The sequence below is a fragment of the Prionailurus bengalensis genome, chromosome C1 (assembly GCF_016509475.1).
Source record: "Prionailurus bengalensis isolate Pbe53 chromosome C1, Fcat_Pben_1.1_paternal_pri, whole genome shotgun sequence".
Taxonomy (NCBI): domain Eukaryota; kingdom Metazoa; phylum Chordata; class Mammalia; order Carnivora; family Felidae; genus Prionailurus; species Prionailurus bengalensis.
The window spans coordinates 20915373-20931143 of record NC_057345.1 but is presented as its reverse complement, the minus strand read 5'-3'; the positions used below and the strand labels follow the sequence as shown (position 1 = coordinate 20931143).

Here is a 15771-nt window from a genome sequence, read left to right as displayed (position 1 = left end):
GAAAAAACATAGGTTTTAGAGGGGCGCCTGGATGGCTCAGTTGGTCAATCATCTGACTCTTGGTTTTGGCTCAGGTCATGATCTCATGGTTTGTGAATTTGAGCCCTGCATCAGGCTCTGTACTGACAGCATGGAGCCTGCTTGGATTCTCTCTGTCCCTCTTCTGCTCATGCATACACTCTCTCTCTCTCTCTCTCTCAAAATAAACATTTAAAAAAAGAACATAGGTTTTAGAGACAGGTACAGTTATGTGATCTGGGTCAACAATAAGGATAATTAACATTCTCACTGAGTATTTATTATGTCCCAGGCACTGCACTAAATACTTTACCAAGGGGCACCCAGCTCGCTCAGTCAGTTAAGCAACCAACTCTTGATTTTGGCCGAGGTCATGATCTCACGGTTCATGGGTTCGAGCCCTGCATCAGGCTCTGTGCTAATAGCACAGAGCCTGCTTGGGATTCTCTCTCTCAAAATAAATAAACTTTAAAAAAAAAACAAAAAACTTTACCAAGATTACTTCATTTAATCCTTAAAACAATTGGGGCGCCTGGGTGGCTCAGTCGGTTAAGCATCCAACTTCGGCTCAGGTCATGATCTCGCGGTCTGTGGGTTCGAGCCCTGCGTCGGGCTCTGTGCTGACAGCTCAGAGCCTGGAGCCTGTTTCCGATTCTGTGTCTCCCTCTTTCTCTGACCCTCCCCTGTTCATGCTCCCTCTCTCTCTGTCTCAAAGATAAATAAACGTTAAAAAAAAAAAATTAAAGGGGCGCCTGGGTGGCGCAGTCGGTTAAGCATCCAACTTCAGCCAGGTCACAATCTCGCAGTCCGTGAGTTCGAGCCCCGCATCAGGCTCTGGGCTGATGGCTCAGAGCCTGGAGCCTGTTTCCAATTCTGTGTCTCCCTCTCTCTCTGCCCCTCCCCCGTTCATGCTCTGTCTCTCTCTGTCCTAAAAATAAAAAAAAATAAAATTAAAAAAAAATTTTGTGAGGTAGAAAACTATTAGTTTCATTTTACGTATGAAGAAACTGAAGCTTAGGGAGGTTAAAATAACTTGCTCATAGTCACGGCTGGGGTCCTAACTCCGCTCATGACTAGTCTGCTTCCTAAAGCACCTGACCACTCAAACTTGTATTCTGATCTTTAAAATCGGGCCGGTGTCTATCTTAGAGAGCTAAGGATTTAGATCATGTTTATAAAGGGTCTGGCACACGACTTAACTAAATGATACCTGTTAACCATTTTTCCAGAAGCCCAGATGTCATTTTTATTCAATGGTTTTCGAGTGAAAAAGTCTTGGATAGTCACCTGCAGCTCTCATGTGCTGTGTACTGCAGAGATGAGAGGGTCCTGGTCTCTCGGGGGCTTAGAATTGGGTGGGGGAAGAGGAGAAGGAGTGGGCCGACAACGAGGGGGTGGCAAACATAACAAAAGGCTCTTGGTGCGGTGTGGTCAGGATTGAGTCCCCTTTACCAAGAGGCAGGAAACACTGTGCCACCGCCGCCCAGTTTGGTGTTCTCTGATTACTTTCTGCACCAACCAGTGAGACGACTGGTGCTGGGGACTCAGGATTGAGTAGAACCCAGTTGGCTCCTCTGGGTACCAAAACTCTGAGGCTGAGGGAGTGCAAGGTGCCGGGAGCCTAGAACCGGAGGGAAGCTGGTACAATGTCCATCCCTGTACAGATCAGGCCCCCGGAGTCCTTTGCCGTCCGTAGTCTGATTTCAGTGAGATCCCGTCCACGGTCTTGTAATGGTTGGCTGGTATCTCAGATTCCCTGAGAGGCAGCAGTTAAGAAGCAGGGCTCCTCCGGCATCTACAGGGTATTCCGAAATTGTTCAAGTACTTCTTCATAATCATGTTCGTCATCATCTGCAGAAGAGTTCAAGTCAGTGACGATCTTTGGCCTTAAGCAGGTTCCTTCCCCTTTTTAGGGCACCGGACAGGGAAGGAGTTGGTGCGGATGCTCTGAGGTCCTTGCTAGACCAGAAACTACACTTTATTCTTTCTGAATACTGTGTAAATATTCCCCCTGCATGCCTTGGGGAGGGTAGTATGTTTGAGGATGAACTCATTTCCCTTGCCAGGACTCGAGCCCCTGAGACGGGGACAGTAGAGATCCCCCAGCCTCAGCCCACCCCTTAGAAGCCTGTCTGTCCAGCTGGGACTGCGGAAAGGCCTGCTCATGAGCAGGGAAGGCCAACACCAGCGGAGGTGAGAGCAGCAGCAGAGGAGCAGAGTAGGGAGGGGAGAAGCAAGGACCCGGCTGAGCAGGAGCTGGCAGGGACTCACCTGGAGCCTTCGTGTTGGACTTAGTGGCCCTGAGGCCCTTCTTGTGGGCAGAAACCTTGCTGTATGTATCTGAGCTGTTCTTGGCACTCTGTGGCAGTGTCTTCATCCTGGGTTTGAGGAGCAGGGAGCATTGCTGCAGTTCTAAGACTTGAGAAGACTGAGAGAAAAAGCAGAAGTCAGCAGGGTCCATGACATGTAATTCCCTTCAAATGTCACTTCCTCTGCTCCCTTCGACTTCTCGGTAGGGCTTCTCGGGACCCCAAGCGTCTTTGCTGCTAGCATATCTGAACTGTTCTTAGGCAGAGGAGACAGGCCAGGATGAGAGATGAAGGGTTGGGGGCTAGAGATAGGGTGCGCTGAGTGTCTCCACAGAGAGGATTCACATCTGCTGCTGAAGGGTGGGGGGAGGGGGGGGGGGACAATCACAAAATCTCAGGACAGGTGCCAGAGCTGAGAGCGGTCCCAGAAGGAAGAGGGCTTTTGTGGGACTCCTACCTTATGCCATATGCATACCTGCTCATTTATCCTCAGGTGACCCTCTGAATAGCTGTTTGAATTCCCCATGAACACATGAGGGAAACAGGCTCAGAGAGAGTGTACCATGTCAGACCTCAGGATCGCAAGCTGAGCCAAGGTTCAGACCCAGAACCATGTCCGTGGCTTCTAAAGCTGGTGCTCCTCCCACCACACTGTGCTTTGGAGAGCAAACAGTATAGGGCCCCTCATTAGCAGTGGGGTATACTGATGCTCAGAAAAGAAAAGTTGCAGGATCAAAGGCAGGGAGCAGGGACCAGGCCCAAAGTCGCTTCCAACAGGGGCGAAGGCTGGGACTGAGGTCTCAGTCCTTTGTACTGCGGGGTTTCCAGCACTGTCAGCAAGGCCTGTGTTTCAGACCCCCCAGCCCATTCTTTGTTCCATCAGAAAACCACTGCCCTCCTCCCTCCCCTACAGATGCAAGCCTCTTGTGGGGCCGAAACTGCTCAGAATTCATCTAACTTCCTCTGCTACTCCACCACTTACCCTCACAGTACGAAATAGGAGTCTCCCCAGGTCCCAAGACAGTAACCTTATTACACTCTATAAAGTGCTTTTGATACAGATCATCGGTTATCAGCACAGCACCGTAGTTAGGTGCTCAGGCTGGGTGGCCAGACCCAGTGTCAAACCCCATCCTGCCATTTGCTAGGTTGTGATCTCAGGTCAACTACTTTACCTCTCTCTCTCTTGTCTTCTCAACTGTAGAAAGAGGGGTCAGTGCCCATCTCAGAGGGATGTCATGAGAGCTATTTGGGGTCACGCGCAATATGGCGTCTGCCACCGAGCAGACACCCGGCAGGTAGCCGCTGTGAAGCCAGCATTGTGAGTGATAGTATCTCAGGTTCCCTGGTGAGAAAATGGACACTCAGAGAAGGAGTGCAAGCCACAGAGTGAGTAAACGGAGCCATAAACTTGGTCTTTCTGCTTCCGTGCCTGGTTCTTCCCCATTGTTGTGATTCCGTTTGGATGAGTTCAACACTTACTGGCAGTGCCTGCCTGCCTGGCGGCGGGTGAGGTCCCAGCCCTCACAGACCTCTCCAACCAAGTGAAACCTAGGTGTGGTCCCGCCCACCCACGCTGTGTACAGCCCGCAGTATGAATACAGAAGAGGGAAGGCCGTCGCTGCCAGAGGAAGTCTGAGCGGAGCCTTGCCCACCGAAAGGAGGAAGGACATTTCCCAGCCAAAGGACTGGAATAGTAAAGTGCTGAGGGCAAGAATCCTGGCCTACTGAAGAAGCCTCAGGAATTTGTGCCTGAGCGTGGAGCAGAGAAGGTGGGAGAAGACGGACCTGGGAAGGTGAGGTTGAAATCAGCTTATAAAGGACCGTGGCTGCCATGTTAAGGGGTTGGCATTACCCTCTGGAAATAGGGAACCACTGAAGGTTTCAGAAGAGAAGGGGCAGAGGCCCGTCGGTGACCAGGGAAAGGCATGGGGGGGCCATTCTGACAGCTGTGGGAAGGGGTGGGAGAGGTGGCTGACACCGCTTAGGTGGTGGATGATGACGCCTGACCAGGGGACGGCAGGGGAAGCACAGTGAACCTGGGGGCAGGACGCTCCTGCTCCAGTTTAGGCCTCCCACTTTTTAACTGGGACTTTGGGCAAGTCTCGGGGTCTCTGAGTCCTCAATTTCTTAACCTGCCGAATCCGGATAATCCCACCAGCACCGGATTGTCAGGATCGAATAATGGCCACAAAACGTGTAAGTGTATATATAAACTGCAAGTTCTGTACAGTTGAAAGAAACGTGACGCTGGACAAACGTGGCAAGACCAGCAAGGATCCCGACAGGTGCCCCCCTCCTTGGTATTTTGGTATACTGGTACCTGGCTGCCTTTTCCCTTGCTGGTTTGTTTCTTCTGCCCGCGGAGGCCCTCACTTTTGGGGGGTCTTGGTGGTGGGAGTTGGCTCTCGAAGGCTGGTAACCTCCGAAGGCTATAGTAGAAGGCATCTGCCAGCTCCTGCACTGTGGCTACAGGAAGAGGCCTGGCTGGCCGGCCCGGCCGGCCCTTAGCCTCCACAACAGTCAGGTCCAGCCACCGGGGAGGGATCTCAAAGCACATCGCAGGGTTGGAGTCAAGGCTGACCACCAAGAAGGGTTCCATGATTTTCTCCTCCAGCCGCAGGCCCGGGAAGGAGGGCAGAGGGTCAGCAGGGTGGCTGCTGTCCTTGACTACCACCTTGACTTCACAGGGCAGTGAAAACTGGGTAGTCAGATCTTCCAGGCTGTAGCGCCGGCCGTCATTCATCTCCTCCACGAAGCTACTGGAGCAGTAGAGGGGCAGCAGAATCTGGTCTTCATCTATCTGTTCATAGTCTTCCTCCTCCTCCCCAGGCTGGTCGCTCAGCCGTTGACACACCAAGACATCTATGTCTCTGCCTTCAGCGCCGTGGGCCTGGCCAGACCTCAACACCTCCAGCCTGTCACCCACAGCCAGGGAAGTGAACCCAGGGCTCTCTACCCCATCGCCCTCATAGTCCTTTGTGGCCACTACCCGGAGCGGCTGGCCTGGCCGGAGAGCGCCCAGGAGGTCATAGGCCGTGGGGAACTCTCTCGGCCGCCGCCGCAGCTTGCCCTGGTAAGCCCCAGAGACCAGGAAGTGTCTGGGCACCTTCCGGCCCTTAGTGGAGACCAGGACCCGCCAGGGCGGTGAGGCCAGGCCATGGATGCAGAGCCTCTGGCCTTTCTGTAGGGACGCTACCCACGGGCTGAGGAAGATAGGGGGCCCCTCTGGAACTTCCAGGATCTCCGTGGTCAGAGGGAAGGGCCCCCCCTGGGCCAGGGCCTCACTCAGCAGCAGCGGTTGGATGAAGTGGATGTGTTGAGAGGAGGCCGTGACGTCTTCCACGTCGACCTCCAGGGTGGAGGGGATCTTGACAATGGTTCTGCGCACTGTGGAAAGGGCAATTTCAGCTCAGGGGTGCTTCACACACCAGCCCAGTGGTGCCCCTCCACCCCCAGCAAAATGTCTGGGCTGGCTGACCTCTTTCCTGTTCTTTTCTGCCAGCATTTCCCCGTGGTATTCGATTCCTTGCTCACTCTTTTCTTTCAATCTCTTTTCAAAAGCTATCATAGAAATTTTTACACATTTGTAAAAGTAGAATAGTATAGTGAACCCCCCATCGCCCGGCATCAATATTTAATTCACAGCCCATCTTCTTTCATCCACACCCTATTCCCCTCCACTAGATTATTTTGAATCAGAATAATCACATCATGCCATCTATGACCTTTCAGTGTGTACCTCCAAAAGAAGAGGTAAAGCTAAAAACCACCATGCCACTACCACATCTAGATGATAATTATTTGATAATTCATTAGTAGCATCGACTAGCCAATGAGTTCAGCCACTTTTTAAATTTTAATTGCATTTTTAAAAGTTTAAATGCCAGTTAATGACCTTGGCAACTTGTTTACTCCCTGGGCATTGATTAGCACCAGGTTTATAAACTCAAGGGGTGCCCTCTAAGAGTCGGGAAACTGGCTCATCCCCCGTGTCTGAGCCGCACCGCGTGGAAGACGGAGGAGGGAATATTCTCGTCTTCCAGACGGTGACACTGAAGCTTAGGCGGTGACTTGCCTCAGGTCACGGTGTCGGGAGTTTTTTTGCTCTGTGCCGGTCGAGCTAAGTTACTGCCATTTCCCACAATATTCCAGGGCTCCCTGGGAAAGAGAGAACTTCCTGGAGAGGAAATGTGCAAGGGTCCGGAGCATCTTATACGAGAAAGCAAGAAAAACCAATTTGAGACGATGCAGGTGTGTGTCAAAAGGATCCAGGAGCCAAACTACAAAGGCTCTCGCGGGCCAAAGCCGAGATAACATGAGCATCCGTGAATAATTCCAAGGGGTTGGAACCCTGAACATTTTCATCCGTGAGTTCATAATGATGACTTCAAAACAAAACAAAACACCTGAATAATCATCCTTGAAGAATGCTAGGGAGCCAGCTCGTTTTACAAACTAGTAAACAAAGTATAGGCCATTTCTTAGGTTGTTCTCCATGCAGGCTGGAGGCGACGTGGAGAGCAGGGCTGGTGAGACAGGCAGAACATGGCCAGGTGGGCCAGGCAGGGGTAGAATGGCGCCCTGGGACCTCGACGTACATAAACACAATGCCTCTATTGCACAAACTAACTGAAGAGTTGGGTGGGAGCTCTTTCTAGCAGTTTCCTAATAGATGAAGAAGGAACAGTAGGATTAAGATCAGCATTGCCGTTCCTCAGGAAGTCATGGACCTAGGCAGGCATCGGCGGCAGCCACTCACATCACAAACGCTGGCCCCTCTGTTGTATTTGACCTACGCCACACGGCAAGGTCGGTGGTGCCGCTTTGGTTGGTGACACAGAGCCAGGTGGGGCCTCCTTGCCCCACAGCAATGAGAACCTGCCTCTTGTGTCTGGTCAAGCCTCTAAGTGCCTGTTTACAGCTGTGCAGAAAAGAGCCAACAGCTGGCCTGAGGCTTCTATCCCTAGAAAAGCCTGCCTGCAAGGTTGGTCGTTGGCTGGCGTCTGGGAACATGGTTTATTTAGCAAGTGTTCGCACCATCCTCTAACCGGTGAGGGTGGTTTCCTGTCCTCAGACTGTACAACCTGTTATGCTGAGCATCTGTTTTCTATCTGGAAGTCTAGAATTTTGGTACGCGCTGAGCAGGGGGTACCTATGTGACCAGCCCCCGATAAAAACCTTGGGCCTCAAGTCTGATGACCTTCCCTGGTAGACAGTGCCGTACATGTGTCATCACAATTCAGTGCTGAAGGGATTCAGCGTGTCCTGTGTGACTCCACCGGGACAGGACTCTGTGTCCTTTCACTATAATAGACCATGGCTGCGAGTACAACTATATGTCAAGTGCCATGAGGCCTCCCGGCAGGCCATCGAAACTGGGGGCGGCCAAGGGCTCAACACGACAGGAAATACAGGAGACAGAGAAGCATCCTGGCACCATCACGAGGATCCTGGCAACAAAATCTAAAATGTGAGCGACGCTACAGGACAAAGGGCTTACTCCTGTCAACAGATAAATTATAAGAAAAATAAGAAAGGTGACCCTATAGATTAATAGAGATTTAAAAGAGCTAACAATCAACAGCAAGGTTGCGAATCTTCTCTGGATCCCGTTGTGAAGAAATTGTGAAAAAAAAAAAAAAATATATATATATATATATGAGACAGTAGAGGAAATTCAAACACCAAGTAGTGGTATTAGGAGTTATTGTGAACTTTTTTAGTGTGATGATGGTATTATTTGTTTAAAAAAATTATTTTTAAAAGAGACACACGGGGGGTGCCTGGGTGGCTCAGTCGGTTGAGCGTCTGACTTCAGCTCCGGTCTTGATCTCGCGGTCCGGTCCGTGAGTTGAGCCCCATCTCGGGCTCTGTGCTGACAGCTCAGAGCCTGGAGCCTGCTTCAGGTTCTGTCTCCCTCTCTGTGCCCCTCCCCCACTCATGCTCTCTCTCTCTCTCTCTCTCTCTGTCAAAAATAAATAAACTTAAGGGGCGCCTGGGTGGCTCAGTCGGTTGGGCATCCGACTTCGGCTCAAGTCATGATCTCGAGGTCCATGAGTTCAAGCCCCGCATCGGGCTCTGTGCTGACAGCTTGGAGCCTGGAGCCTGCTTCTGATTCTGTGTCTCCCTCTCTTTCTCTGCCTCTCCCCTGCTCATGCTCTGTCTCTCTCTGTCTCAAAAATAAATTAAAAAAATATAAAAAAATTTTTTTAATAAAATAAAAAAAATAAATAAATGTAAAAATATATAAAAATAAAAAAAATAAAAGAGACACACTGAAGTATTTATAAAAGAAATGATAGGAGGGGCGCCTGGGTAGCTCAGTCAGTTAAGCGGCTCAGGTCATGATTTCCAGGGTCTTGAGATCGAGCCCCATGTTGGCTTTGCGCTGACAACACGCAGAGCCTACTAAGGATTCTCTGTCCCTTCCCTGCTTGTGCTCTGTCTCTCTCTCTCTCTCGCAAAATAAGTAAATAAACATGAAAAAAAAATTAAGATTTAAAAAAAAGAAATAGAATTCACGGGGTTTGTTTTGAAATAATCAGGTGTGTGGTGGAGAGAGATGAAATGGGAGAAATGGGTCATAAGTTGATAGTTGTGACGTCAGGTGATGGGGTCAAGGAGGTTTGTTACATTACCCCCTCCTCGTATATGTATGTTGTACATTCTCCCCTAATAAAGTAGTTTTCAAAGATTTTTAAAAAATCAAAATAAAGAATCCCCACTTGGCTCTGTAGTGCACCAGCAACCCTGACCAACTGCTCCCTAGGTAACCTCAGACTCTGTCTTCCAGGGAAGAGGCCCCAGGGCACGCCTTCCCCCTCTGCTCCAGCTCGGCCTCCGCTCTGGCAGACCTGGCCAGGTTCTGCCTCTGCTTCACCAGCCCCGCGCTGCACCTGCCTCCAGCCTGTCCTGCAAAATAGCCTATGAAACAGCTGGGGATTCACCCAGTGCCCTTATCTCCCGGACAGAAGGGCCTTCAGGAACAATCCTATTCTCTCCCCAGTGGCAGGAAAATCTGCGTCTCCTGAACAAATGGTCCAGGTTTCACTCTGTAACACCGTTGCTTTGTCCTAGTTGCTGGCAAGCTCACAGTCCAACTTTTGCCGAATTTTATAAAAGTAAGAAGAATGGGACCCCACTCTGAATTTCCTTGATCTTCCTGTCTCCTTTTACACCTAACTTCCCACTGTTTGGGAATCTTCATCCTTTTATATTGTATGTTCTGGGCAAGCCACCTGGGGAAATCCCTAGCCAACCACAGGGATCAGGGAGGTGGGGCACGTCCCATCTGAGCAGCTTCCCAGGGCCCCCTCTCTCGCCCCACCAGGCCTCCCCCCAGCTGCCCGGGCAACTCACTGTGCATGATGGCTTGGACCTCATACTGGGGCCTCAGGATCAGGGAGTGCCAGGGGAGGGTGGGGCAGGTGAAGAGGAGGTCCTTCAGGGCTGAGTCCTGCAGAGCCTGGAGCAGGGGCCGAGGGGCACCGGGCTCCCATTCCCAGAAGGGCCCCTTCTGGGACAGGGGCAGGTGCAGAACGAACTGCTGGGCTTCAGTGTCTAGCACACAGCGGGCGCAGTTGGCCCCGTGGTGTATTTCCACAGCCTCAAGCAGGAGGGGCTGGTCCTCAGGCACCACCCTGGCCTCTGTGGTGATTCTGTGGGTCGACATGAAGCAAATGGGCAGCTTCTTGGAGTGCTGGGTTGCAGCAGACAGCAGCTCGTTCAGGGTTCCGTACCTCTGGGGGCCGGTGAGGGGGCTGAAGTGGCCTGTGGGGCACAGCAGAGGGTGTCAAGGTGGGACAGGCCTTTGATGGGCGCAGGGCCACACACACCAGGCCCCGGTCTGCCGCAGAGAACCCAGTCAGAGTCCCCTGAACACAAGCACCAAGCATCTGGACATCCAGGCTGCAGGGCGAGGGACAAGAGGCAGCAACTGGCCATGTATGAAGGGACAGTGAAGGGTAGAGATGGGGACAGTTCCTTCTTACACAGACAGGCAAGAACTCGGAGGGATTGGCACCAGAGACAGAACAGGAATGTGTTTCTCAAAAGACAAGGACAACGGCCACAATTGTCCACCTCCTGAATCGTAACTGCCTCTAACTTTGCCAACTTTGCTTCCATATTCCTCACCACTGCTCCAGTCCCCTACATCCACCACCTGTCACCCCATGCTGCAGCAGTGACACTGTCCCTCTCTCCCAAAGTAGAAACCCAGGAGCTACTGGCCAAACGACCTCTGACCACCCTTCTTCACCTCACATCTTGTCTGCCAATTCTAGTGACCCGACTGTCCTTCCCCGGACCCCATCCACTCTCCTGCCACCGGACCGGCCTAAAACACCCCACATCCAGACATAACATCATTTCCAGAGTTTTCCTGCCTAAAACACCCAACACAAATTGAATCAGTGCAACGTCACACAAACCCGGACTGCAGGACATTCTGCATAGGTACTGATCCAGACTCTTCAAAACTGTTGATGTCGAGATAGACGCTGAAGAATTGTTCCAGCCTGAGGGCACCTGGGTGGCTCAGTCGGTTGTGTCTGACTTTGGTTCAGGTCACGATCTCCAGTTCGTGAGTTCAAACCCTGTGTCAGGCTGTCTGCTGTCAGCACAGAGCCTGTTTCGGAACCTCAGTCCCCCTCTCTCTCTCTTTGCCCCTCCCCTGCTCACTCACTCTCTCACACTCAAAAATAAATATTCAAAAAGAAGAGGAAGAAGAAGAAGAAGAAGAAGAAGAAAAATTGTTCCAGCCTGAAGGAGATTAAGAAATCAGTATGTGGGACTCCCGGGTGGCTCAGTCTATTAAGCGTCCGACTTCAGCTCACAGCTCATGAGTTCAAGACCTGCGCTGGGCTCTGTGCTGACCGCTCAGAGCCTGGAGCCTGCTTCAGATTCTGTGTCTCCCTCTTTCTCTGCCCCTCCCCTGCTCACACTCTGTGTCTCTTTCTCTCTCTCAAAAATAAACACTTAAAAAAATATTTTTTAAATAAATCAGTATGTGATCTGTGTTTGGCTTCTGGATCAAGGGGAAACACTATAAAGGACATTAGGGGCTTTTGGTGAAATTTGAATAGAGTAGGTTAGACAGTAGTATTATATCAATATTAAATTTATTGAATTTGATCATTGAACTATAGTTTTGTGAACAAATGTCCTTGTACTTAGGAGTAATATCAGTAAATATTAGGAGTAATATATTTTTTTATTTTTTTAATATGAAATTTATTGTCAAATTGGTTTCCATACAACACCCAGTGCTCATCCCAACAGGTGCCCTCCTCCATGCCCATCACCCACTTTCCCCTCTCTCCCACCCAGTAATATTTAGATGTAAAGGGTTATCATGTCTGTATTTCACTCTCATGGTTCAGGAAAATATATATATATACACATACATATATAGTAATATGTGTTAAGGTACAGCTCTGGGCCACGCCCTGTGCTGAGTACTTCCTGCATGGCAACTCTGAATCCTCACGTCAAGTCTGATTACCCTGTTAGAGAGGAGTAAGCTGAGGCACAGAGAGGTCCCAAGAACTGGCCAAGACCACAGCTATTTGCCAGCAGAGATGGGATTCCCATCCAGGCTGTTAGTTTCAGCGTCCAGTCCGGCCGTGGTCCACTGTGCCACACGCCTCCTGCAGCAACCAGGCTACGTAGTAACCAGATACACACTTGCTACTCCCTATAGTTACTCCCTCCGGGGATCCTTCCTCCAACTCGGGAGCCACCTCCTCCAGGAAGCCTGCACAGACCCCTGAGGCAGGCTACTTCTGCCAGGAGCCCTCTGTGAACTGGTGTCTGCTTCCACTGTCCCCCTCCTCTCACTGCCATCCTGGAAGCTCCGGGCTGCAGAAGGCTACACTCGGTCCATCCAGAGCCCCACGCCCCAGCCCCTAGCACAGGGCATGGCACACAAGTGTCAGTAAATGTCTGGTGAGTGAATGAGCCAACACAGGGACAAGCACATGGACAAAGACCTGGAACAAAGAAAGTCCCAGCCGAGAGGCAGATGTGATCAGAGAGATGGGTGTGGAGAGGATGCAGCCACGCCGGGCTAAGGGCATTGTGGGACCACTTGGAGGACATCCCAGGCCTCGGGGCAGGGTAGTGGAGGATGTGGGAGCACATGTGCCAAACTAGAGAGGCAGGAGTGCAAGCGGGGGTCGGTGAGCCCACGGGTGTGCCCGGAGGGGCCAGTGCCCTGGGGGTGGGAGGGAGGTGGCGGAGAGCTGCCTTACCACGGAAGGTGGGGGCGATTTCAATGGTCTGGCCGGTTCCTGGGTTCTCGCAGACCACCCTCTGAAGGCAAAACTGGGTGACCTTGATCAGGTCCCCTGTGGAGAGGCAGCACTCATTCCCAGAGATCTCGTAGATGGAGCCTGTGGAGAAACTGACTCAGTGTCCCGGTGCAGTAAAGGGCCCAGTGCTGGGTGGGTTGTGCCCTGTTCTCCAACAGGCTCTGCTCTGCCACAGGTCTGTACATGTTCCAGCTGCCCGGGGCGGCCTTCCCTGTCTTTCCCTGCCGAAGGGCCACTGCTTCGGCGGTACTCAGGCAGCACGAGCCCTACCTTTGCCTTCTTTTAGTGCTGGGTGCACCCCTCCGCGGCACTCTTCTCTGGCCTTCTCCACCTCCCCATGCCTCCTAAACTGAGCTCACAGGCAAGGCAGGACTGATCCATCTCAGGGTCGCTACAGCCGGCACAGGCCCAGCCTCTAAGCACGTGTTGAAGTCTTGAGCAAGGAAATTACGCAGGAAGTCCTGATTCCCTACGGTACAGCTACAAAGTCAGACCCCAGAAGTTCAGTGACTGCCTGGAGGTCACACACACACACACACACACACACACACGGCTAACAGCCACGCTGGTGCTTTCTTCTTCAGATGAGTTGTTTTTAAAGGAAGCACAGGAGAGGGGTGCCTAGGTGGCTCAGTGGTTAAGCGGCCCATTTCAACTTAGGTCATGATTTCACGGCCCCTGGGTTCAAGCCCCGCATCAGACTCTCTGCTGTCAGTGTGCAACCTGCTTGGAATCCTCTGCGCTCCCCCCCCCCCCCGCCCCAACTCTCTCAAATAAATCAACATTAAAAAAAAAGTTTACGGGGGCACCTGGGTGGCGCAGTCGGTTAAGCGTCCGACTTCAGCCAGGTCACGATCTCGCGGTCCGTGAGTTCGAGCCCCGCGTCGGGCTCTGGGCGGATGGCTCAGAGCCTGGAGCCTGTTTCCGATTCTGTGTCTCCCTCTCTCTCTGCCCCTCCCCCGTTCATGCTCTGTCTCTCTCTGTCCCAAAAATAAATAAATGTTGAAAAAAAAAATTAAAAAAAAAAAAAGTTTACGGGTGTCTGGGTGGCTCAGTAGGTTAAGCATCTGACTTTGGCTCAGGTCACGATCTCACCATTCGTGACTTTGAATCCCGCCTCAGTGAAAACACAAGCCGCACTTCAGATGAGCCCTGCTTCTCCCCCCACCCCCCTCCCTGCCCTTCGTGGGCACCTGGGTGGCTGGGTTGGTTGAGCAGCCGACTTTGGCTCAAGTCATGATCTCCCTGTCTGTGAGTTCTTCCGCCCCTGTAGGGCTCTGTGTTGATAGCTGGGAGCCTGGAGCCTGCTTCGGATTCTGTGTCTCCCTCTCTTTCTGTCCCCCGCCCCCCTCACGCTCTGTCTCTCAAAAATAAATAAACATTAAAAAACAGCTTTTTTTTTTTTTTTCCTCCCGCCACCTGGCCTCCTCCCTGGTTCTTCTGTCACCCGGACTTCCGCCACTTCCCGCGCCCCGGGTCGGGCAGGATGAGGAAACAGGCTTTGCGACACACCCCGTGGTCAGGGGACATCGGGAGGAGCGCAAACAGCCGGAGGCGCCGGCAGGGAGCCCCCAGAGAAGGCCAGTCGGCGTCTGAACCCGCATCTGCCAGATTCCCAAGGGGACCAGGGTGTGGCGGCGGGTGCTGCCCTCCCCCGGGGTGGCCTCGGAACACTTCACTGGGAGCTGCTGTGCCGCGCAGGGGATCAGAAAGAGGGAACAGATGTGGCCAGGCACCCTTGCACTAGTTTGCTTTCTAAGGAAGGACCCCCCCCAACCAGTCGCCAAGTTCCCTCTCCCTGCACCTCCGCTGCCCCCACTCTGCCCGTGGCTCCCCCCACCACCTCGGAGCAGCTGCCTCTCTCCTCCGCCGCCAGTCAACCCCGCCCCTCTCGCTCCTTCGGCTGTCACTAGTGACTGAGCCCTCGCGGTGCACCCATCCCTGGGAACCAGGTGGGCATGTGTGCAAGTTCCGCGAGGAGCAGAGAGCGGGGGAGGCTGCCGGGGGGGGGGCGGGGGGGGGGAGCAGCCATTCAAGCCGAGAACTGAATTGCTGATCAGATCAGGCTGCAAAGCCGAGGGCCAAGGTGGGCTGGAGGGACTGAACGGAGGCGCGTAGACGGGCGTCGAGGGGGAGGAGTGGGAGGGTGCGCGGGAGGCCCGACCCGGTTCGAGCCCTGACTTTCGGCTTCCCCACCGCCAGACCTCCGCCGGTGCGCACCGCGGTTCCACCCCCCCGCCTGGCTCGGTTCCACCCACCCGAGTGTGTAAGGCCGGTGACTTCTCATCACCCTGCGGGGCAGTCAGCGTCCCCCCGTTCCACGAAAGCAAAAACCGAGGCCCGGAGAGGTTGGGTACACTTGGACTTGGGCAGTGGCAGCGTGGCTGGGTTCCCCGGGTTTCTGCCGCCCGGCGCGGCGCCCCTGCCCCACACCCAGCGAGAGCCGGGCAGCGGCGGGGGCGGGGGCCGGAGGGGTGCCGGCCCCTCACTCACTCTGGAAGTAGACCCCCGAGCAGACTCGCAGCACACGCGGGAGGGAGGCGGGGTCCAGGGCGCAAACGAAGTCCTGCAGGGACACCGGCTCCATGGTCCTCGCGGCTCGCTGGACGCCTCCTGAGTGGCCGCCGCTCGGCCCTGCAGCCCTGCCCTGCCCTCTGCCTGGCCCTGTGGGCGGAGCCGCTCGGCCGCGGGGCGTGGGGACCCGGCCGGAGCCCTCCTCCGCGCCCTGCCTCTCACACTGAGGGCGCGACGTCGAAAGTGCGGATCAGGCCTGACACCTGGAGGCTCCGACTAAAGGACAGCTGCTTCCCACGCCCCGCTTCCCCATCCCCCCGCCCCGCTGTCTGTGATGTATCCCACGGTGGAGGGGGGAGGGGGGATATGATGAAGATGGAGAAGCCCCCGACGCCCCCGTCCCCCCCACCCGCGCCGCCCTCCCAGTCAGAAGGAGGAAATGTGGCCGGCCTGCTGCAGTTCTGGGTTTCTTTTTTTCCTTTTTAAAAAAATTTTTTTCTTACATTTTATTTATTTTTGAGAGAGAAAGAGAGCACAAGTGGAGGAGGGGAAGAGAGAAGGAGACCTAGCATCTGAAGCAGGCTCCAGGCTCCGAGCTGTCAGCACAGAGACTG

At 53.3% G+C, this 15771-nt stretch overlaps 1 protein-coding gene across 1 annotated transcript; it reads right to left on the bottom strand.

Moving 5' to 3' along the window:
* Nucleotides 1-1238: 1238 nt before the first annotated feature.
* On the bottom strand, nt 1239-15302 carry THEMIS2 (thymocyte selection associated family member 2). Its single transcript, XM_043574210.1, has 6 exons — nt 15137-15302; nt 12584-12724; nt 9690-10100; nt 4651-5717; nt 2290-2446; nt 1239-1869 (listed from the first exon to the last, which is right to left on the bottom strand). Exons 1-6 carry the CDS (start codon nt 15228-15230, stop codon nt 1814-1816), a joined length of 1926 nt encoding a protein of 641 aa, XP_043430145.1. The 5' UTR covers nt 15231-15302; the 3' UTR covers nt 1239-1813.
* Between the last annotated feature and the right edge of the window lie 469 nt (nt 15303-15771).